A 24,841-nucleotide genomic window follows, 5' to 3' on the forward strand; every position below is an offset into this window, starting at 1 on the left:
TCACGTATTGACAGTTGGGGGAATTACCGAGAGAAAAACAAAAAAAATTCGACGTACCAGTGGAGCGGGGTTAATAAAACCAACAATTATTTTTAGACTTTTTCTGTGAGACATTGTTTATGAATGGACCCCAAACAAACAATATTCCATAACGAATATCACGCAACATCGATGATAGAGCAGTGGAATTAAGGACAAGTTCTCCTTGGGTCGTGCAAAACTGAAAAGCAACACCAATTTCGGCATAGACAACAGACTTCCATATCAAGCGTAAAATGTTGAGTCAAAGCAGACCCTCTTCACTTTAACAAAATTCAGTCTTCAGTTCAGTAACGCCATCGAACGAGTTCACATAGAACTAACCATGTGCCTATTTCACACACCTACACTACTACAGAGATTCGCGAAGTGCGCGAATTTTTTCTGTTCTTCCCTTTAATGCACGCGGCGCATTTGGGAATATCGTTCTGTTCGCACCGACGTAAGAGCGAAGAGAATGGCAGATAAAACGAAATCATCAAAGAGGAATGAGCACATCCTTCTGAAGCGCATTAGCTAAGCGGCAAAGAATGGCGGGTATCAACTGAAAAAAGTATACTGGAAGAGTCTGCATAAAAAGCGCTTTTCGGTTCTCGTTTTCATCCTGCAGCTGCCAATGCAGATTGGAGAGATCCATAGCTGTGTCAATGGTGTCAGTCTGCCGGGGAGCGCAGTTTTTTATAAATAATGAATGATCTGCACGCGGAAATATTTTCTATTCTCTTGAAATCATTATTATATGCTGCCTTCAAAATCTGTACCGTAAAATGGGGGACAGTCGAATTGAGAGATCTCTCAAGCGCACAATTGTCAAATTTGAAAGCCTTATATTGGCACTACTAAAGCTATTAAAAAGCTTCAGTTGGCTGTCATTGTCCGCCATGGCTGTAAAACCATTTCTAATGTTTCCTTTCGGTATGATGAGCAAAAAGGAAAAATTTTAAAATGAAATATTCTGTTTAAAACCGTAATTGACTCTGTTCTAAATGCATTGTAATGAATATCCTTAATGGGTTTTCGTTCTCACATGATATGAATGTTCACGAAAATTACACGCAAAAGAATTGTGCATGTTTGATTCTATAAATTATTTCTTCATTTTTAATCGATAAAAATTCTTTATTGTGAACCAAGGAATTTATTAAACCAAATTTATTTTTTTGGTTAGATCAACCAAAATATATTTTGAATCAATCTTACAAGTTTTGTTATCTGTGCTTTTCGAAGATCGACAAAATTATTGTTTGTTCCAAACAAATCAGTGATTCTAACAAAAGCATGCAGCTGATTGATTCAAAAGGACTGAATGCATTACATCAACAGTTCTTGTTGAATTGAAACAAATAAAAAATAAAAGTTGCTACGAAGAAGAAAACTTTTTCCATGTGCGTCAATGCTGGAGAAATTCGCTATTTTTAATTCAGGGAATTCAGATTTCGGTAAATTCTTATAGTGCTCAGATTTTCCGGACTCGAAGGGCGCAAGTGCAACTTGAAAATAATCATGATGTCGCACAAAGGTTAGTGAATAAATTAAGTCGAATGCACACGGTGCGTTTTATGGTGCCTTCCTCTATTCCAGGACTCAAACAAAACACCCTGTGTGGCTTAAAAACGACAATCGCAGAACTGAAAACACGTCACCGCACCAGAGATAAATAATACCCGTTCGAGAGGGCAGTTTCCTGTACTTCACCATCTCTGGTCCAACAGGAAGACACAGCGTATTCGTGCGCCTTCTACAATCTTTTTGGAAAAGCCGAGACTCTGAAGCACTACATTATAGCGCATATCTGGAATAAACCACGCGCACGGCCAAAGGTACTACATAAAGGGACGGTGATTGGAATCGTATGCGCTGCATGTAATAAAATTTCATTTCATTCCAATCAAACCTACTCCGGAACAGGTTTGGAATCCCTTATGGATTCTCGCTCAAATTGTTGCATTGAGTCGGAATCGGTTGTTGCCTTTGAGCTGGAACTCATAATGAATCCATTCAGAATTCCTAACCGATCCCGGAATGGGTTTGACTGGGCCATACTGTATCCATTCAGGATTCCGAAGCGGTTCCAGAATGATTTGACTGCGTAAAATTAATGCGTTTGTAACCTGTTTTTCGAGAAAGGCCAATAAGTCAATGGCAAGTGTTTACTTTGTGAGGTTCATTTGTACTGATGTTATCTGTTGTCGGCGAGTATTGGTTTGTTCTAAATTTGTCACCATGACAGTTGGCCTTTGGTTCCTATTAAAGAATAGGCATATTTTATATACAATAAAATTGGTTTTGCTTCAATATTTGCTATGCATTGATTCAAATATTTGTTATATTTAAAACATTAAAAGATATTATTTGATTTAAAAAAATGTTTTTTGTATTGAACATTTGACATGCATTGATCCAAATATTTTATTAGTTTTATTCAACAAAATGAGCTCATTGATTCAACAAAGTTGTTTGTTGTTTCGATTGTTGTTATGATAAAATCAATAAAAAATTTTGTTGGTCCAACTATTTTCCATGTTTGATCCAATAAATTCTTCAGAATTATTTCAACAATTGTTTTATTTATATAAACATGTATTTTTTATTGAACACAGAACAACTTGGTAAATTTATTATTTCAACCCTCATATTATTTGACATTAAAAAATATTTTTCTGCGTGTAGGAGTGAAGACGAGAGCACGTCTGATGGGGAGGATCACACCTAACATTATCCACAAGCATAGTGATGTTACAACAGGATAACTCAATCTGACGCAACAATCATTTAAGCAGTCATTAATACACACTAGAGTATAAAGAATAACTGGTAGAATAGCTGGATGGAATGTAGTATTCGTGGACATTACGGTTGACAGCACTCTCTGATTTACTTAAGAGTTAATTGATCCGCTTCAGACCTAGGGGACCCAAGAGTAGATCAGGAAGAAGACAGAAGCTGAATCAATGCAAAGTTTTACTTGTATCACTGACGATTCACCACGCGTTGTTAGGATACCTTAGACTAGACAAAATAGAGGACTTGATGTTACACACTTCGAGACAAACAGGCGCCAAATTTAGTCCTCCTCCCAAGGACCAGTGTTTACTTGGTAGGCAGTTGCTATTTAGAGATCCCTTAAGGTTGGACAGAGAATGGGAAAAATCGAAAACGAAAAAAAAACAGTTTTTTTCAACACCGTGTATTAGATCGTCATAAAAATGAATCAGCTTATGTAGAATGTTTTTACAGTACTGCCGATTGATTTTTTTTTGAAAATCTAACACGCGGTATGGAAAAAACTGCTTTTTTCGTTTTCGAACTTTGCCCTTCCTCTGTTCAATCTTAAGCTATAAGCTGCAGTCCTATAAGGCAGCTAAAAAAAGTATACATGTACTCGGAGACTTACCATCCCATCATGTCGTGGTTGTGGCGAAATCTAGACCTATAGATGTTCTTAAATCCAACTCCGCAATACCTATGGAAGCGTCGCTGATTCATGGGCCTTCTATTAGCAGATATTACAACAACATTTCCTACCATATCCTAAGTATTGGTGAAGATAATCGTGGCCGGCAATGACGATGCTATTGGTTTACTGAATTCAAAATAGATAAAGTTCACTCCCGATCATTTATCTCACAAGCAAGATGAGTTATACTACCTATTAGGCAACATGATAATCGTTAGTATGCAATCTACAAATAGCACCCTAAGTTTGCCAAAAAACTGACGATCTGACAGGGAATCTGCAATAGCGGCTGAAAGACTCTCTATTTATTATTTATTACAATCAATGGACGGACAGTTATACTTCAATGAGTGTCTGAAAAAGATGACATAGCGTTCATTAGGTTCCAATGTCAAGTTTTGGCCAGATTCGGCGACTTGCCACTACAGTAAAAATGCGCAACAGTGGAATCACGATAATGACGCAGATGTCATTGAGAAATGGAAGAACCTTTAACACTTCAATCTACCATAACCATATATCATAAAAAAATTGCCAATTTGAAGAAAACTAGGGTTGTCATTTTTTGATCAGATACTGGAAAAAAGCAGCCGGTTCGGTTTAATAGCAGTTTGTGCAGAAGTTTATGGCACCTAGCAAGTCCAATGTTCGAATTTTCATTCGAGAGGAATAAAAATCTTAAAAACCATATTGTATCTTTAAACTACAATAAATACTTAACTTTTTCCTCCAAGAACATTTTATTCTAAACCAAACAAATTCTCAGACACCCTCGACTGAAAGCGTGCCGATTTTAAAGTAGTGCGTTGGAATATTTCGGATCATGAAAAATTTATTTTTGAATTTTATCATTGTTATTTATTATTTATATGTATTTTATTATCCAGATTTTGTGTATTTTTAAAATAAAACAACTTTTCATTTTCTTTTAACACAATTTTACGATATATCTATTCAACAATATTTATATAGAGCTTAGATTAATAACCTGTCCACAAACAAATCTACAAATATTACAAATTTTTTACTTACTTTTTATTCTCATTCTTACTGTTTTTTCTTCTTTTTTGTCTCCTTACGTGTAGTGTTTTATTGTTATGTATATACTTTCGCTCTTATTATTTTCAGTTTTCATATATTTTATAATCTTTTTACCTCTTGTAAATGTGTGTATATCATTTTTGCATCTTCGCTAAGTCATACACCTAACCGGTAAATTTACGCTACGTTCACCGTGTTGATTTTTTCTTCCACGTTCTGTTCTCACTTTTATGTATATTTGTGAATCTATTTTTTTATTTTATTTCCTGGCAATTTGTATATATAGAGGAAAGTGTAACATTGAACTCTCTTTAAGAAAGAACAAAGTGAGATATAGCAACGTATCAGAACTAATTAGAATGAAAATTCTATTTAAGACAAAGAAAGGAATGAATGCTTACTTGTGACCTAAAATGAACGAATGATCGATTGAACGTGTATGTAGATGTATGTGTGTGCGTGGGAGGGGTTGCATTTTGAGAGATGGGTCATACTCTAGGTATTAAATTTACAATTTGAATATAATGTACAAATAATGCTTTTCATTTTTTTCTGCTCAGCAACAAGCAGCATGTGTTATGGAAGCAAATATGTTTCCATTTCATAAATGTGTGTTTGTGAAATAATTAAATTAAATTCAATATTTATAAATATTACCTTTCTCAATTGCGTTTTTAATTTTTTGTTAATTTTCGATTTTTTTGTGTTTTGCTCTTAAAAATAGCATATTTTTAGTTCAACATCCATCGTCAACCTATAGCGACGGATGCGGTAATGTGTTGAACGTATTTGATGATATTTCGATCTTAATAAATTTAATTTGTAGTTATTAATTTATTCAATAATTTACTTCTGATTCTTAGCGTTTTCTGCTGTATTCTATAATAATAAGAAATAGACTATGTATACATGATCAGTAAATACAGAGCGTTTGTGTAATTAATCTTAGTGAGTCGTTCAATAACTGCAAGCTAAACTAAACTATGTCACTGTGCCAGTTCACGCGTGAGTGTATTTTATGACGGTTGTGTAAATTGAATGGAAATTCAGATGACAATTTGCTCTAGGATTGGGAAGCTTTCTTACTCCGTCCGAATGTTACACGGTGCTTTATAAGGAACCGGAAATTATACTCTAGCATGACAAATCCCTGATGTGACAAATCAAATTTTTCTACCATATGTTTTTGACTGATCCCTTCGAAAAAATTGAATTTTGTTCTATGTACATATTTATCAGTATCAGTATCAGTTACGTAGAAATTATAGTCTATATAATTTACAAGTCCAAAACCGGTTTTTCAAATTAAATTATGTTTAGACAGACAACTAATCAGACAAATAATGGGAACATTGGGATTGACTGATGAATTATTTCTTCTTTTTAATAAAAAATCATTTTATGTGGTATACTAAAGGTAGTATGTAGAAAAACCGAAGGGAAGCTATCGAGCAAAACCGATGCGGCATTCTGTTCACTATAAAATAGCGACTAGCCTTAGCATTGTGGTTGATATTTTGAACTAATACAAAAAGCATTTTAAGCTGTACGTACACGAGGCGGCGAGACACACGCAACAAAAAAATTCACTATGGATTTTGTTCTAGCTATTGCAACGCAGCAACAACAACGCTGGAATAGGTAGAACTAAATCCAGTGAATATGTTTTGTGGCGTGTGTCTTGTCGCCTTCTGTGCTAACAACTTTAATTTCTTAATTGTGCCGCAATCAATCCTTTATCTGAAGCGTATTGAAAATATGAACACCACAAAACACTAATAGCGGGTTACGAGTATGAATTAAATCAAAAGAACACCGAGATCGAGGGTGCCATTTCCTCAATTGATGCAATGAAAAATAGAATATGGTTAAACTCATTTCCAATAGGTGACGCAACATTAAAAAGACAAACAAGAAGTTCAAGAGTTTCTGTTCGTTCTTTAGTGGTAGCCGATCAAAACAATAACAAAATATAATTGAGATTGATACGGAACAACAAATTTATTTTTTTTAAAGACGAAAACATATTGTAAAAACGGATAAAGATTACAACATGATAAGATTATTTATCAGCAAAGCGAAATCTTGGTACTACAATCCCATTGCGAAACTTTGAACATCTGTTTCAATATCCTTCGCAGCCGATACTTAGCGTACATGGTAGGCTACTACTACGATCCCACCAATATTTGACGCACTGACATTTATTAGAACATGTTATAATGGACAAGCTACGTAACCATGAACAATGTTCTGAAAAAAGTTCTAGGTTAATCCTTTTTTTCAAATTAAGTGAGATCATAGCAATTTTTGCACGAAGAACAAAAATGTAAGCTTCGTTTTCTACAAGTAAAAAATAAATCACACTTAACTTCATTCTTCGAGTGGTTTGCATGAAGCTAAATTTTACGTGCCGTGAAAGTAGTTTTTTTCTGTAATATGAAAAAGAGCAGATCATGCTTTGTAAAACCCTTTTTATTCAATAGGAATGTAAAAGTTGGCTACAAACTTCCATTGTATAATTCAGAATATGGTATCCCGATATCAGAATCGGACAAGGAAACTACAGCGTAAAAACGGATTTTTCTGATTAGGGCCGAATTTCAGTATTGAATGTAACTACACCGAAGTAGCTGCGTAAGAAATATAATTCTCAAACCGGGTTTTACACTGGTTGTTTATTTACCACTGATAAACTCTTTAAAATTACGCCGATGGACCTCAGCCTAAGTTATACTGGAAAGAACTTTTTGGTGAAAAAAGTTAAGTCAGACTCCAAGATCATTCAAATAAAAAGCTTGTAGCGTACACCTTAAACGAAATATATTATAATTGAAGTCAAGCAGGCAATATTTTTGACAGTAGATACTCTATATCAGGGGAGTGGGAATGGGATTTGTCACAATGCTTTGTAACTGGTTAAACGTCCTTTCCTATTTACAAACAAAGTATTTCACAGGCTTCCAACAATGTTCAATACAAACCAACAGAACTCGATTTGCTCATAATACTCAACATGGTGACTAGGACTTGAACAAATATTCGAAGGTTGGAAATGGTCAGTACAATCAACGCAACCAACCTTACCAAAAAAAAAGAACTTCGTTACTCAATATAAAATATATTATCAAATACAGGATTGAATGTTATTTTCCATAAAATATTCCACAATTTAATTTGTATAATTCGCATCACTATAGCGTGTGGTCTTGTTTGGTTCGATTAGAATATTGTATTCCGGATCTTACAATTAAACCAATTTGTTGCACAATAAGACACTTTACAGACGTTCAGTTTACTTGTCCCATAAAAATAGCAAATAAACTATTTCTCAACGCAGTTGCAACTCGTTAAGAGACACACAAAGAAGAAATTTATCCTGATCATCAGTACAGAGATATAGTTACCACAGATATTTCCACATTGCTGTCGTCATCTGACGATACAAACTCGTCCAGACTGCAATCACTGTTGGTCGTGAGGATGATTTCACTGGCATAGGAATCGTCATCATCATGTGTCCCAGCGGCCCCGCTACTCACACCGGTATCACTAGCGGTCGTATGTTTTGATCGAGTAGGCCTACCATTGTACTGCGCCTCAACTGCCGCTCTGTCGTTATTGCTGCTTACACCGGATGCCGTACCGAGCGGAACCGGATCGGATCCGTTTGTTGAGAGAGGATCAACCTCCTCATTAATTAGTGGATCGTCACTGTCGCTGTCCTTATTATTATCCGCTATTGTGCGATCCACTTCAGCCATAAAATCTACGACATTTTTCTTGTGGTCATTGAGCTCAGCTTCATAATCGCCGTCATTTTGCTCTTCCTTGTCATCGTAGTTTTCATCGTCCGAATGCTCAAAGAAGTGCGAATAGAGGAAACGGTGTTTTTGTCGTTGGTGCGAATCGTATAGCTGACGGATGCTGCGACGAAGACCAAGGCTTCCAGCGGTATCGGTGATGGTGTTACTGCAGCTACTCTCGACTGAGGCGCAAGCGATTGGTCACTTACTATCGCGGGACACCCTTCTTCGTCGGCCCTCGGTGGTAGATTCAAGTCCTAGGAAGAAGATTAGATTGTTAAACTACGACCAACATCATGAACGGGTCATTATTAAAAAAAAATGTATGTTTACGCCTGTATAATATTCGGAAGACACGAGAGCACGTTGTTTGGCATAAATTCATTTGGCATAACAGCAAGTGACACATGCTTTCGATTGGAATGTTCATTTTGCATAATGGTCATTTGGCACAATTATGAGTCGTGTATATATTAACATTCAGCATCGAATTTGCGTGCAATAATTTTAGGGGTTCTATTACATTCACCCGAATGTCATTGCGCCCAAAAATCATTTACCCGAATGACGTTCGAACGCAAACTATTTAGCCAAATGGACCACTTACTCAAATGGATCATGTACCCGAAATATCATAACTAGAATGAACCATTTACCTGAATGCGATAAACCCGAATAGACCGCATTCCCGAATGTCGTTCACCGGAATACCACATTCACTCGGACATAATATAAAATCAAATGCAACGTAAGGTAACCTTATGCTTATAGGATCATTTACTTTTGTTACAATTCTAGGATAGGCCGCAAAAAAGCCTGAGTATAGGCTGAATCAGACAGAAATATGAATCAAAATGATTTTTTGACATTTTGACTGAGTTGAAAAAAAACAAGTATAAACTTTTTCATTCCATCAGTAACTCGTCAGGGTATCAATGAAAATTACCAAATTGACTCACATTCACCCCTGTTATGTTCCGACATATTTAGCTTGATGAACTCACATTTTTGAGTTAGTAAACAGTTGTGCTGCTTTAGATGGGTGAAGACTTTCACTTCCGGCTAACCGCACAGAAGCCAAGAGGACAAGCCAGTCTCGATTGATAAGCCGACCGAGCATTGCTCTCCGCCATATCGGACGAGAAGAGTGAACGCCACTGCAGTGTTGTCCGAAATTCTCTGCGGGTTATTCGTTGCAAGAAGGTTCCAGCAAAGACGTAAACCTCTCATCACTGATAAAAAAGTTAACTCTTACGTCTCCAACCCCAATTTCATTGAAATATTTAATTTCGAAATAATGGTACTCAGCCGCGTTCTAACCAAACTTGATGTGATTTTTTAGAAACGATCAAAAATTTGTCTAGTTTTAGGAACTAAGACCATCTTTCCGTAAATGACCGTAGTTCCGTATATAGTGTTGGAAGTACTGAAGTTACCCCCCTTTCCGAAAAACAAAAAACATTCATACCATTTTTCAAACCCGACTTGCGACAAATAAAACTTAATGATTTTGTAAATCAAATGCATTGGAAACCATTCTGAGAGTTTTTGGTCGAAATGGCCACACCCCAAGGAACTCCGGGAACCTGGTTCCTCCGAAAAAGAGGACACTTTTCAACTAGTTATAAAACCCGTCGTGCGGCATTTTAAATTTCATGATTTTGCAAAACAAATTCACTGGAGGACATTTTGAAGGTTTTTTGGTCGATTTGGCCACACTCCAGGATATTCTGGGAACCTGGTTCCTCCTCCTGGACACTTTTCGACCGGTTATAAAACCCACCTTGTGGCATGTCACACTTGATGATTTTACAAAACAAGTGAACTGGAGGACATTCTGAGGGTTTTTTGATCGAATTAACAACAACATCACAGGGTGTTCCGGGAACCTGGTTCCTCCGGAAGACACTTTTCAATTGGTTATAAAACCCGTCTTCCGGCATGTTAAACTTCATGATTTTGCAAAACAAGTTTACTGCAGGACATTTTGAAGGTTTTTTGGTCGATTTGGTCACCCCAGGACGTTCTGGGAACCTGGTTCCTCCAGCCAAAGGGACACTTTTCGTCCGGTTATAAAACCCACCTTGCGGCATGTCGAGCTTCATGATTTTGCAAAACAAGTACAGTGGAGAATATTTTGAGGTTTTTTGATCGAATTGGAGACACCCCAGTATATTCCGGGAACCTGGTTCCTCCGTCAACAAAGACATTTTTCGACCGATTATTATACGCGTCTTGTTGTAAGTCAAACTTCACGATTTTGTAAAACAAGTACAGTGAAGAACAATTTGAGGGATTCTGGTCGAAATGGGCACATCCCAGTGTATTCCGGGAACCTAGTTCCTCCTGCAAAAAGTGCATTTTCAATTGGTTATAGACGGAGGAAACAGGTTCCCGGAATACCCTGAGGTGTAGCCAATTCAACCAAAAACCCTCAAATCCTTCTCCTCTGTACTTGTTTTGCATAATCTTGAAGTTTCACATGCCGCAAGACGGGTTTTATACCTGTCGAAAAATGTCCTTTTTTGACGAAGGAACCAGGTTCCCGGAATACCCTGGGATGTGGTCAGTTCAACCAGAAACCCTCAAATCGTTCTCCACTGTACTTGTTTTACAAAATCGTGAAGTTTGACATGCCACAATACGGGTTTTATATCAGTTAAATAGTGTCTTCTTTGTCGGAGGAACCAGGTTCCCGGAATACCCTGGGGTGTCTCCAATTCAACCAAAAAACTCGCAATGTTCACTGTACTTGTTTTGCAAAATCATGAAGTTTGACATGCAGCAAGATGCCGGAGGAACCAGGTTCCCGGAATACCCTGGAGTGTGGTCAATTCGACCAAAAAACCCTCAAAATGTCTCTAGTGCACTTGTTTTGTAAAATTATGAAGTTTGACATACCGCAAGGTGGGTTTTATAACCAGTCGAAAAGTGTCCTTTTTGTTGGAGGGACCAGGTTCCCGGAATACCCTGGAGTGTGATCAATTCGACCAAAAAACCTTCAAAATGTCCTCCAGTGCACTTGTTTTGTAAAATCATGAAGTTTTACATGCCGCAAGGTGGGTTTTATAACCGATCAAAAAGTGTCCCTTTGGCCGTATCCTTTTTACCGGAGGAACCAGGTTCCCAGAATATCCTGGGTTGTGGCTAAATTGACAAAAAAAACCTTCAAAATGTTCTCTGGTGCAATTGTTTTGCAAAATCATCAAGTTTGGCATGCCGCAAGACGGGTTTTAAAACCGGTTGAAAGGTGTCCTCTTTTCCGGAGAAACCAGGTTACCGGAGTACCCTGGGATGAGGCCAGTTAATTTGGCATAGTTTGAAATACACATTCAATTATGCTATATTGGACGTTGACGTCTAATGAGGCTTTGTGCCACTTCGGATCCTTGGTCACGGTTATGCGACAAAGGCAAGAACTTTTTGGTAGATTCAAAGAACAATTCATGCTTGAAAGAAGAAATCTACCCATAAGTTTGAGGAAACCGAGCAAAAGAGCAGATCAAAAGTTTACTTGCGAGGGCTATTTGGTATACAAATTCAAATAAATGCTCATGTTGAGGGGGAGGGGAGAGGTTTGCTGCTCTAATCTTTCAGCCATCACAAAACATGATTTGGCATTTTTAGTATGCATAACAAACATAAAGATGTGATGCACACTATAATACTGTCGATCCTATTTTTTATTGGATTGTCTGCTATAAAGATATCACCAAGGTGCCGTTCATAAATGATGTCGCGTATTGACAGTTAGGGAAAAGCGGGGATAATAAAACCAACAACAATTTGCAACATGCTTGGAGGGGAAGTGCATTTTAGACTAATTTTTCTCTGCGAAACATTGTTTATGCATGGCTCCCAAACAAACAATATTTCATAACGAATATAGGTGACAGATCAGTGGGACTAAGGCCAAGTTCCCTCTGAATCGCGCAAAATTGAGAAGCAACATCAATATAGGCCCAGAGAACAGACGTCCATCTCAAGCGCAAAAATTGAATACAAAATTTTCGGCACATCCAATAATAATTGTGATGTTACCACCAGAGGTGGTTCTGTCGTTATTCCGTTTACTTCGTGAGTTTTACTAAAACTACTGCGGACAACACAATTGATGTCTAAGTGGCCGTCATAAGTATATTGGGATATCCCAAGGTGGCCGTAAACTTTTAGCGGACATTTGTTCAAATGGCAAAACAAGTATTTTAAACTTGTTTGTTCGAACCTGGATGTCTGTTCTCTGCGACTTAGTTGTAACATACCAAAATTTTAAATTATTTCTAAATATCAAAAAACTCATTTATGATTGGTGATATCTTTAAAGCAGACATTCCAATGGAAAATAGGCTTGACAGTATTTTAGTGTGCGTCACATCTTTATGTTTGTTTTACATACTAAGAATACCAAATCATTTTTTTTAGGATGGCCGAAAGATTAGAGAAGCCTCCCCCCTCCCCTTCAACATGAGCATTTCTTTGAATCTGTATACCAAATAGTCCTCGAAAGTAAGCTGTTGATCTGCACATTTGCCCGGTTTATTCAAACTTATGCCTTGTCGCATAACCGAGATCAAGGATCCGAAGCGGCACAAAGCCTCATTAGAACGCCCGATATAACAGAATTGAATGTGTATTTCAAACTATGCCAAATGAGCATTAAGCCAACCAAACCAAGACATGTGTCACTTGCTGTTATGCTAAATGAACATTATGCCAAACGAACTTATGCTAAATGAACTAATGGCAAATGAACTTATGCCAAACGAACTTATGCTATGCAACGTGCTCCCGGAAGAAACAACTAAGATGGGTATGTGTCGGGTCATTATGCCGAACACCATTAGCCCGAATGAATCATAAGACAAAATGCCATTAGTTATCATGTTTTAATTGGCGTAAGGTTCTACTGTATCAGGCTGATATGGACATGATTGTAAGGAAATGTGAAGAATCCTTTGGTTTCTGCTAAGTAGGAGTTGGGCGTGTCACCCAAGTCTACCGCATGGTCATTGAACATAACTCATCATCATGTTTTACCGCTGACGCCGGCAAAAAATTCTTCACAAATCCTCGCCTAGAACGACCACGCGATCATTCCTTTTCCTTTCTGCTAGCATCATTGCTTTCGTTTCTCTTAGTCTTAAATTTGCCGAAAATAGCCAACAAAATCGATACAGTGAATGCCATTAAGCCGAATGAGTCATAAGGTCGAAAACTATTAGACCGAATGAATCATTAGGTCGAAAGGGTATTAGGCCGAATGTTACGAGATTTAAAGAGTGTGTGCAATTCTCCAGAAAGCCATTCTCCAGAGTGTACAATTCCATATTTATGAATTCGCATAAAAAAATCTCTATTGAATAGTTGTTGAATTATCGTGTCGGCCAATTTGAAAAAAAATGCGGTTTCGGGGAACAACCGATCTGCGAGCGTGACAACAAATGCGCACAAGGAACACATGGCCTTCGAGATTGCGCGAGACTATTCCAGAGGTTCAATACTAACAATTAAGCGAATAAAAAATCGATTTTTTTACCCACTGCACCAGACGCCCCCCTTGGTTTGAAAAAAAACTAGACCTGTGCGCCGCCGCGCCACGCCGCCGCCGCCGGTAAATTTCAACAAACGCCGACGCCGAAAGGTAGACCGGCGGCGCGCCGCCGACGCTGTTTTCTCACGCCGACAATTCGCGAACTCGAAAATCATTAGCTCATAATTTTATCCACAAATCTATGAACATTGTCTATGGTCCGAATATACGACGTTAACTGATTCATGATTTATCACATATTGATCTTTATTTGGTATTAGTGGTTGTGAATTAGATCACTAAGTTAACAAAGTCTTGATATTTTCTAGAAAATCATTACACGACACTCGGAATATAATTCATGAATCCATTCTTGCTTTGTCAACTGGTTATGATTGCGAGCATATAAGTTACAATTCACCATTCGTGAAATGGTCCACAAATTAAAAAAAAACACATCCACTTTCAAGATCTAGTTGATTCCTTATAGGTTAGACATGATTCACCAGTCGAGCTCGTGAAACTGTTCATGATATAGTTCATAAAGTAATAAATCTTTCACATAATCTTAATATACTTACGTAAACAATTACAAAGAATTCAGACTATTATTCATGGATTATTCGCTCTACTCTTTGGTTTTGAAATTTCTATGTGAGCTATTGTGTACAACTGCTAGCAACCAGTCTCATAGGCGCGAGTATTACAAGGAAACTACTAGGACCTGTAACCAGGGTTGCCACTATTTTTCAAAGAAAATCTGGCAGTTCAATTAAAAATATCTGGCAAAATCTGGCAATTGACAGCGACCTCATAGTCATCGAAATTTGGCATATATTTTAGTTTTCGTAGAATGTGCATCAATCGATTTTTGTAAAATTTGGGACATGTTTACCCAAATTTCCAAAATGTGTATGTAACCGCTTCCAAAACTTAAAAATCTGACAGAATTAGAGATTTGTCTTTTTGTCTGGAAGCTGCCAAAACCTCTGGCTGTGCCAGATAAATCTGGCATAATGACATCCCTGCCTGTAACCCTGTTATTCTTTTGTTAAGATTCAGTGTAATTTTCGAAATTAAATGAAACTGCGCTAAGCACCAAAAATACATTACCTAGCCACAATTCATGTCCGTGAAATAATTAAGAAAACTATAAGACACGTGACTCTGTGTAAAAAATCCGACGGTAAGCTCAAGACTAAAATATCACGATAACACGACGAGAATTTACGAAAATCGTTGCACAATCGTTCAATTCTTTACTTCTTCAGTCAATAAAGCTAATATAAATCAATGTAGCATCAAGTTATGAACTAGAATCATAAAAATATTAAACATATTCAGGTACAACCACCTACTAAACATTTGAGTATAATGGAATCTTTTTTTTTGCGTGAACTAGTTTTGTAAAAACACAAAAATTATTTTCAATGCGAGGTTTATTTATCATTGATTGAATCGTGACCTATTTTGAAATTTTTTTCTTGAAGAATAGTTGGGCAGAGCGATCTTGACTTTTAGCGACGTTGATGCACTGATGTGGCGATGCAGAGGGTAAGATTTCTGGTCGCATAAATTATTAATCGTGTCATCTAGCCCCACTCAAGAAAGATTTTCAGTGGCAGTTGCATCAGCCCGGTATCACAGACAAAGAGGATGTAACACGAGATGAATTTTCATCACTCGTAGGTAAAACGGTCGATTTAAATTACAAAAATGCGCAATATCAGCGAGCGTGGCGTTAGTGAAAAGATTTTGACACAGAGCTAAATGCGTTACTTAGTTTCTGCACCCATACAACACGATGCCGATCTGTGAGTAAGCACATAATAGGATGTTAGTAAATTAATTGATTCGGTGTATCGAATCTGAATAGATGTATGCAATGGATTAGAATTTGAAGATCCCCGGAACTGCTGGAGAAATTTGCGGTGTGCAGGTGCAACGAAAACTAGAGATACGCTCAGACCATTTTCAATCAGACTTATTTAATGATCAGCTTCAACCCAACAGGAGCTGAAACATCAAGTCGTGGAATTATTATGAATGATAATAACTGTATATTTAGGTTTCGTCAGGGTGCAGATCTGTATGATTCCAGCACATCGAGCATACTTTGCATTCAAGATATAAGCAAATCTTACGTTGAAAGAAAATGTAGTGCCATGGAATCGAATATGCCTTATCATCGCGGACATTTGGTACTTACAAGAAGTAAAAGTAAACGCCAGCCTGTAAAATGAAGTAATCCCAGCAAAGTTCAGCCGAAATTGAACTGGAAATCTGGCTTGTTCCAGTTCGTACACGGGATCCAGTGGCACAACCGATTCTAACTAGAATCGGATGTGTCACTGTAGCAGGAATACGAACTGGAACCAGCCAGGATTCCGGTTCATTTCCGGCTGAGCTTAACTGGGATGTGTCTACCGTGAAAGGTGTCCTTACAGGATAATTAAAAGTGATATTTCTGCGCAGTAACGCCATTAATAACGCCTCCTGTTAGGATACCTGGTATCTACGGGAGCGACGGTAAAGAAGACTAAATTGAAACAAAAAACAATGAAACGACAACAAGAATTAATTTCCTCAAACAAAACAAAAACTGTTTTACCGTTGCTTAATTTCCCAAATATAGAACAATAAATATTTATTATGGGTCATTGAAATACAGTCGTTACTCTGCATTCTTAAAATTTGTCAATTGCAATCATTATTTCATGCGAAGTCGTAGTATGCGACATCGACAATCTTTCTATTTCGTTCTTCAAATTTTACTACTGTAAAAATAGTTCCACCTTTCATTTATTATCTTGCATTTCGCAAGCAGGGTGGGCACTATTAGAGCAACAGTTAAAAAAATTTGATGTGGTTGCGAGAATTACATTTTGTGCAATGTGTTCAACAGATGTCGCTAGTACATTGTGGGCGATGATTTTTTTTAGAATTTTCTTCAAGCTGTAACGTCTGTTTGTATGTGCCTCATACAATAGAACCCGAAAATTCGGGAAAGGAATTGTACTGCCAAGATTTTTTTAGTTACATAGGTGTCAATATTTGTTACGCCGACACACGCCGGCGCGCCGCCGCCGATAGAGTCCAACGGCGTGACGCCGCCAACGCCGCCGCCGCCGGCCAAATATGTCGCTTACGCCGCCGCCGATTAAAAATGCATCGGCGCACACCTCTAAAAAAAACTGTCTCAGGCTATGAGCCATTTGGCAATTTTCTTTTAACTTTTAGTTGGAATTGGACAGTTTGATAGTTATTTTCTCTTGAATGGTTGAATTTAGCCGATAGAGCAATCCATTTCAAAAGTGGACATTTGGACAGTTATGACGAATTTCGTGCTAAATCGTATTCAGAGTTGGCAGCACCCTCTCAGATTTTAATGAAACTTTCTGTGCGTGAAGACTGTCACTAAAAGCCACTTCGCAGACTTTGTTTTTACAAAAATGATCTAGACTGTTTTTTGAAAGGGTCAAACTTTTTTTACCAATTATTTTCAAATGGTTATAATCTAAAAATGAACAATCCTGCAAAAAAATTGTAGAAGTGAGTTTCTCAAATTAATCAAATTTTTGAATACACTGAAAAAATCGATTTTAAAAATTTAAAGTCGATTTACAAAAAAAAACACCATCTTTGATTTGGATGAAATTTTGTTCCAAGATATTATTATGTTCCCATGTTGCCGTAGGATGTTGCAAAAATGCCAATTTTGCACTTAATTCACACTTTGACTGGAATCTACATAAGCTTGCGAAGTTTTTCTTATTTTTGTATTGTGCTGCTACTACATCAGACATTAAATAAATTTTAGAAAAGTTTGTCAATTGTTTCGTAAAATTTATCATTTTTGAGATGAACAACTGAACTGCAGTCTTCCAGTCTTTATTCAAGTTTGTTATGAATATATACCAAATTCGTTACAATATTTTTCTTAAATAAATTGGCTAATTTTGCGAAAATCTCTCCTACAATTTTTTGTATGATTTGTCATTTTTAGACTATAGCCATTTGAAAAAAAAAATGGTAAAAAAAGTTTGACCCTTTTCAAAAGACAGTCTAGATCATTTTTGCAAAAACAAAGTATGCAAAGTGACTTTTTGTGACAAAGTTCTCATATACAGAAACTGAGAGGGTGCTGCCAACATTCGAGTTGGCGCGAAATACTTCTTATTTAGAATTGAAAGCTGCGAAAACCATAAATAGGTGATTTTCCCGAAAACCGAAACCTGAAAAATGTCAAAGGTTTTTCATCATAAATAATTGTCCATAAAGTATCAATGACCCATTCGGCCCAATGATCCCTGCAGTCAAATGGCTTTCGGTCTAATGATCCTTTCGGCCACATTGGGCCTAACGGCATTCGGCCGAACTACACTCGGCCTAACGGCTTTCGGCTTAATGATCAGACATCGATGTCAAACATTCATGTATCTATCTATGCTAGTAAACGGTCAAGCGGTACCGTTGAAACTTACCTGCACTTCTCGTTTTCCGTCGTACTTCCATGTTGGTCGTAGCAGTATCGGCTAACGCTACCGATGCCGCATGGGTGCCAGCACTAACTTTCACCTCTGCTGTTGCTGCAGACGTAGAAGTTTTTCCGATACCGGTTGTCGACGAATGTAGATGATTCACATGATTAATTTTGAGATGTGAAGCACTGTGATGATGTGTAGATTCGCGATGGTTTTCTGTGCTACTGGCTCCGCCAGTGGAAATAGAGTTTGGAGTCACGGTTGGGGAGCCGGATGCATTTGCTTTTGCCTTGCTGTTCATGGCAGCCGTCGAAAGAGTCGACGTTGTCATACGAACACTTCGACGAGTGCTGATTTTTTCGTCGGTCAATGCAGTAGAACTGGTGGTATGGGGCGTTGCGGGCACACTGTTAGCAGACCTGGAATGAGCGTTGGATTTGTGAGAGTGGGCGTTGGAAACTCCACTACCCAAGCTGATGCTATTCGATGATGCTGCCGATGATGACGAATTCTGTGCGCCGCTACTACTGGCTGTTTTGGAAGCTGAGGACGGTATTTTATGATTGCGAAGGGATTTCTCTTTCTCACTAGTAGCTGGTCCAGATGACGCCGACGATCCAGTACCTGTTGTAGAGGAGGATGAGGAGTAGGTTGATGATGACGTTGTAGTCGAAGTAGTAGTTGTAGAAGTGGTAGAAGGATTGGTAGTAGAAGAAGTACTTGGTTTAGTAAGTTTAGAGTTTCGAAATTTACCCGCTATCTCTATCAAAGGTTCATCGCTATCGGATGAATCTTCCATCGCTGCAGCTGCTGCTGTCTGGATCACTGGTGTATTCAACGAAGTAGGCGTTTCAATTACTGCTTTCCTATGTTGTGTATTACGACTAGCACCGACTTTCTTTTGTTTCTCGGCGCTCGTCACAGCAGCCGCTGCTACTGCTGCTTTTCGCGGTTTTTTTGCTCGAGTTGGGACAGTTATGTCATCACTGACACATGACTGGGTCGAGCTTTCCGAGCCTTGGCGTTTTCGTTTGCTTGCTTTCGGAAGCGTTTTTGGGCTTAATCGATCTCCTCCACCACCGACAGCTGTCGTCGTTAAATTCGCTATAGTGGACGCATGTTTAAGAGTATTCTTCAACCGTTCGGCAGCCGGTGACTCGATGGATGGACTCTGTCGAGGGGGCTCAAGAGGACTTTCCAGTTTACTAGAAGCCCGTGTCCGCACTCGATTCTCGGCCGACTCTGGATGCAAAGGGATATCAATTGATAGTGGCGAATCGATTTGCTGACTTGGTTGGGTTTGCAACGGAGGTTCCAAGTCATTGGATTTGCCCGAATCATCCAAATCGATTATTTCCACAACGGTAGCCGTGGAGGAGCTGGAAGAAGTAGAACTAGCAGCTGAGCGTCGCTCGCGAGCCTTTTCACTGGAATAACTGTATAGCGGTGGTTGCTCGTGACGTGGCTTGAGCTCGGGAACACTATCTGCTTCGCCGTTCGCACCATACTTACTATCAGTGGTACATAAGGTAGGCCCACCCCCTTTATCTATACAAGCAGATTTCTCTGGCTTCGTGTCCGACAGGTTGCTGCTAGTACTGCTGTTATCCGTGTCGCCTTTGCTACAGCTCTGCTGTTGCTTTAAACTACTAACGATAGCCTCCTCGGGATCAGTTTTAATTACAGCTTTACAATCATCTATCTTACTATCACATTCGCTTTCTAAACTTAACACCTCCTTATTGCTACAACAATCTTCCAATACGAGTTGCTTGGTATCCAGCTTAATCTCGATCTTGTCCGTCAGATTATTGTTACTACTACTAGTGAGTATATCATTTACTTCTCCCTTAAGCTGTTGCTGCTGATGTTGTTGCTTTATCCCTGTCTTCCCAAGCCAGTCTTCTGCCTCTTCTCCTTTAACCACTAACGACTCCTGCTGCTTCGGGGCTGAGTTTTCACTGGAAGACACTTCAATACTTTTACCCTTTAAGTTAGCAGCAGTATCCGACATTACTAGTTCGTCATCGTCAATGTCGTCAAGAATTTTGCTAAGATTTGCACTGTCAAGCTTAAGCAATGCGTTGTGACCCAATAAATCCAATTCTTGTTGTTTTGGTTTCATTAAGGTCGAATGATCACCGTTCAGTTTGGTCGTGACTTGTAGTTCATTGAGACCTTCCATTTTGGCCAGTGCAGCTTCTATATCTATGTACTCGTCCAAACTTGCATGACTGTTGTTGTTGTTCGTATTACCAGAATCGTTTTTTAACGGTTCTTTCAATTCTACAGCAGCAACAGCTATTTTATCCTTCGGACTATCCATTCGAAGCATTTTGTTTGACTCATTGCCTTGCGGACTGTGAGACGCCTGATGAGGACTCTTTTCCGACAGGGCGTCCATTGACTCAATTCCACTATCTTCACCTTGCGCCTGAGATCCAGGGGAACCTCGCACTCCCTGCGTCAACAGATGATTACTGACACCGACTATCGTTGGGGCCGGCTGCTGTTGGTTTATAGACTGATCTAGACTGGTTGAGGGAGAATTGCCTGGTTGTTCCGGTGGACGATTGTGATGATGATGGTGTGTATTGTTTATTCGCTGATTGACGGAGACTTCCGATCCTGAGGTAGTGGTTGATGTATTGCTACTATTTTTGCAAGTGCTGTCATCACCGGCGGCAGAGTCTTGTTCCTCAGTGGTACCGTCGGAATGATTTCTTTCCGTGGGAGGAGACTTTCCACTTTGCACAACATCGATTGAAGGGGATGCAGGAGAATGCTGTTTCGAGGACTGTGTCGAGCTCATAGTATTCGGTACAGATGCCAGAGCTCCAGGCGATGACACAGACGACGTCGTTGGGCTCGACTGCGTTGGCTTGACTATGTTTTTGCTGCTGCTACTAATGCATTTGCCAAACGCGTTGTTGTTGTTGATACTGTTGTTCGTGCTGGAGCTCTTCAAGTTTTTTGCTGACGACGTTGCCGCTGCTAGCAGGGAGGATTGTGGCAATGTGCCAACATTCGTCGACCCAATAGGACCACTCGTGGTGGACGAGATTAGAGTTTCATATATTTCATTTATTTCATTGATACTGGTGGCTGCACTGTTACTACTCGCATTCATGCCCAACTCATCGACAGTCCCCGCAGATTGTAGATTACTTCCTAAACCGGTACTTAATCGACGTTTCTTTTCCGGACACATTAACCCATTAGGGCTGTGAACGGAGTCCGACGCTGATCGTTTATGTTGCTGATCAAAACCCATCAAATCACCTGACGTCAATGCTGGGGCAACCGCCGTGGACACTGACGGACTCAGATCTTCTAATTTATTCGAATTCGCTTTTGAAACACCACAGGCGATTGGCATACTCATTGATGAACTACCTCCGCTGCTGGCACTGTTATGGTTGTGATGATTTGGTGAGGATGGCAATGAGGAAGGGCCAGCAGGCGAACCAGAGTCTTCGATCTTTAACCGAATACTTGATTCACTTGTTTTAACCATAGTTATCCGACTATCGGTGGAATGACTGCTTCGTTTGATCGAGCTCTTTTTACCGAGCTGAAAGTTGCACCCGTCGCTATCTTCTTCGCCACCACTCTGGCTCTTTTTGCGATCCTTTCGGGAGTTTTTGATAACCACGGAATTTTTCCCCCGCAAACTAATATGTAAAGGGGGCACCCGAAGCTCCTCGCCAGCAGGAGACGGCGTTTGCAGGCATGGACTACTGTTGGAGGTGTTGATTCCAGCACTATGGTTAGTGCCCGTAAAGCTACTGCCAAGAGCTTGTTGGGATACCATTGACTGATATTGTGTTTGCTGTTGCGTTACACTACCAACCGAGACAACAGAAGTGGAGGAAGAGAGCGAACATGAAGATAATGACGTCTGCACAGAACTCATACCAGCTACGTTTACCCCTGCCGAATTGGAAATATTTCCCATCCCGCTGGTCCCTGTTAGCACTTGTGATGATTGCACTTTTCTATTGATACTGCTAATGCCTAAACCACCACCACTATTGCTGGCACCGCCGCCGATTAGCTGCGGTTGTACCAAGCTAACAGTGATAGCTTCGGACTTTTCCAGTTTCAAACGAAGCTTAATTTTCTCCTGACTTCCAGGCGACTCGCCACCACTTTCCGTAGACACAATTTTAGCCTTTGTCTTGATTTGCTTTAAAGATGATGACGACTTTTTCTCGCGTGGTTTCTTCTCTTTTGTTTTTGTTGAACTTTTGCTTCCATCTTTCAGTTTATCCTTTTTCACTTTAGCCGGTTTCGAAAGCTTTCCTAACAAACTGTTTGCAGTACCGGGTGGTGCACTACCGAATCCACTTAAGCCCGCACCGTCAGCCGTTGAAGATCGCTCTGTGTCGCTGACGTCAGAAGTGAATTTGGAGAATCCAGTACTACAAGAGGTGTCATCATCGGAATAGAGCGAATTCGACATTTCCGAATGAAATTCTGGGAAACTCTTAGACGCATCTTCATCATTTTCTTCGGTCTCTTCAACGTGTGTTTCCTCTAGCTCCCCGGTGAGCGGATTTATTAGAAACTGCTGCTTCCATTTTCGTTCAGATGATTTTGCTAGTCCTCCGCCACTACCGGTGGGCGTAAGGGACTGCTCGAGGCCCAGATCCAGTTCGTCCAGAAATGCGCCTTCCAAATCAGCACTGTTCAACGTAGGCAGAAGCGAATCGAGATCGTTCTTCGTGAAATCCGGTAAATCACCTAGACTACTAAGCCCAAGCAAATCACTACCACCGCTCATGGGCAGTGCCGCTTGTAATTGTTGAGGTTGCTTAATACTCAACTGCTGTTGACTTAGATTGTATTGCATTTGATAGCGGGTGAATTCCTGATAACTCGACTTGGTGACTGAGTCCATCGACTGTGGCACTGGCCACCGTGAGTTGACAATATTCGGCTGCTGCGCTTGTGGTACTGATGGCTGTCTGAAGGGTAGATGTTGTGATTGGGCCGGAAACCGACTTAAGCTCGCTTGCAGAGAATGCGCTTGTTGAGAGGATGGATGCTGAGAGGGTCGCTGCTGTTGTTGAGCCATTCCCACTGCCAGCACCTGCTGCGGTCGCATAGCATGTTGCTGAATAGAAGGCTTCACTGCGGCAGCCCCACTGGGGCCGAGATTAAATCTTGGTTGCTGTTGTTGTTGTTGCACACTAACGTTTTTACTTGAAGAAGGCACTGACATTGGTGGAGTTACTAGAGAAGGCGGCACATTTAAAACATTCTGATTGTTACTAGCTGTATTGTTTATGTTACTAGTGTTTGTCATTATATTATTATTATTATTAGGGTTTCTGTTAGCACTAGCACTGATCGCTGCTGGTCCGGACGCTGTATCGGTGCCCGCTGCTCCAACACTAGCGGTACTGTTATTCACTAATATTGTCTTATGGGTAGAAACGATACCGCAAGGTGCCGCTGTGGTCGACGAGACTGTCACAGTAGCACCGCCAACACAGTTACCGATCACTGGATGCACTGGATTGTTATTATTACTATTAGTTACGATACACGATGTTTTCTGTAGACCACCACTGTTAACACTTAGTTCATTGTCATTGATAACATTCACTTTACTAGAATTTGATGCGATCCCAACAATGCCTGTAGTTTTCTCAACAACCACACCAGAACCCATCCCACTATTGCCGCTTGTCAAAAGTTCTTGCTTGATGGTCGGTATTGTTGACTTCGAACCGCCAGTCGCCAGACTTTGCGAAATAACACTCTCATTCTGCAGCAGATTCACCAGCAACGGGCTGGTCATGGCCACATTACCCACAGATCCCGAAGAAGATGCAGTACTGCCACCACTGGAGCCAACAGCAACTGTTGCCGAAGATGTACTTTTCACGGTAGGAATTGTACCAACAGCCGCTTGGTACGATGGCGGAGCGGGTGGCACAGGCGGATTGGGTGCAATAAAATGATTGCTGCTGGGTACTTTATTACTGACACCACTAGAACCGGGAGCTGTTGATACTACACCAAGAGTGTTTTCCCTTCGCTGAATAACTCTCGCTTGGGTCATACTCTCAAATGGATATTCACAGCTTTCCACCACATTTGGTACGTGGACCGGTAATTTGCCATCCATGGGACAGATAGTGTTTGGGGACTTGAAAATGGTACTTTCGCTCGCAAGGGGCCCATTCGCCAATGATGCAGACGTCGCAGGAACTGCGGCAACAGAAGATGGTGTCTGCTTCTGGTGAATGTGAGGAGGAGAAACTTTTGAAGGACCAGCCAATGTATCCTGCGGCAAAGTCTGCGGTTGCCCATGTTGCAGTTGTTGCTGCTGTTGCTGCTGCTGCTGTTGTTGGGAGAGTATCCGCGTGAGCTCTCCTAAGCCACTATTGGCACCACCGCTAGCAGTTGATCCAGCAGTGGTAGAATTATCTAAATAAAAATGAAATAAAACGATTAAAGTCGTGAAAAACTG

At 39.8% G+C, this 24,841-nt stretch overlaps 1 protein-coding gene across 2 annotated transcripts in view; it reads right to left on the reverse strand.

Annotated features, from left to right (window-relative positions):
- Positions 1–7,642: 7,642 nt before the first annotated feature.
- LOC131682072 (serine-rich adhesin for platelets) overlaps positions 7,643–24,841 on the reverse strand; it is a 51,802-nt gene continuing 34,603 nt past the window's right edge. Inside the window, exons 4-6 of one of the 2 annotated variants that reach the window (XM_058963263.1) lie at positions 19,111–24,798; positions 18,358–18,981; positions 7,643–8,600 (exon numbers count right to left, since the gene is read on the reverse strand). In XM_058963263.1, the coding sequence (XP_058819246.1) occupies positions 8,545–8,600; positions 18,358–18,981; positions 19,111–24,798 (6,368 nt within the window). In that variant the 3' untranslated portion in view covers positions 7,643–8,544. Of the gene's footprint in view, positions 8,601–18,357; positions 24,799–24,841 lie in introns of both variants that reach the window. The other variant, XM_058963262.1, reaches the window with a different exon arrangement.

Source organism: Topomyia yanbarensis, chromosome 2, assembly GCF_030247195.1.
Source record: "Topomyia yanbarensis strain Yona2022 chromosome 2, ASM3024719v1, whole genome shotgun sequence".
Lineage (NCBI taxonomy): Eukaryota > Metazoa > Arthropoda > Insecta > Diptera > Culicidae > Topomyia > Topomyia yanbarensis.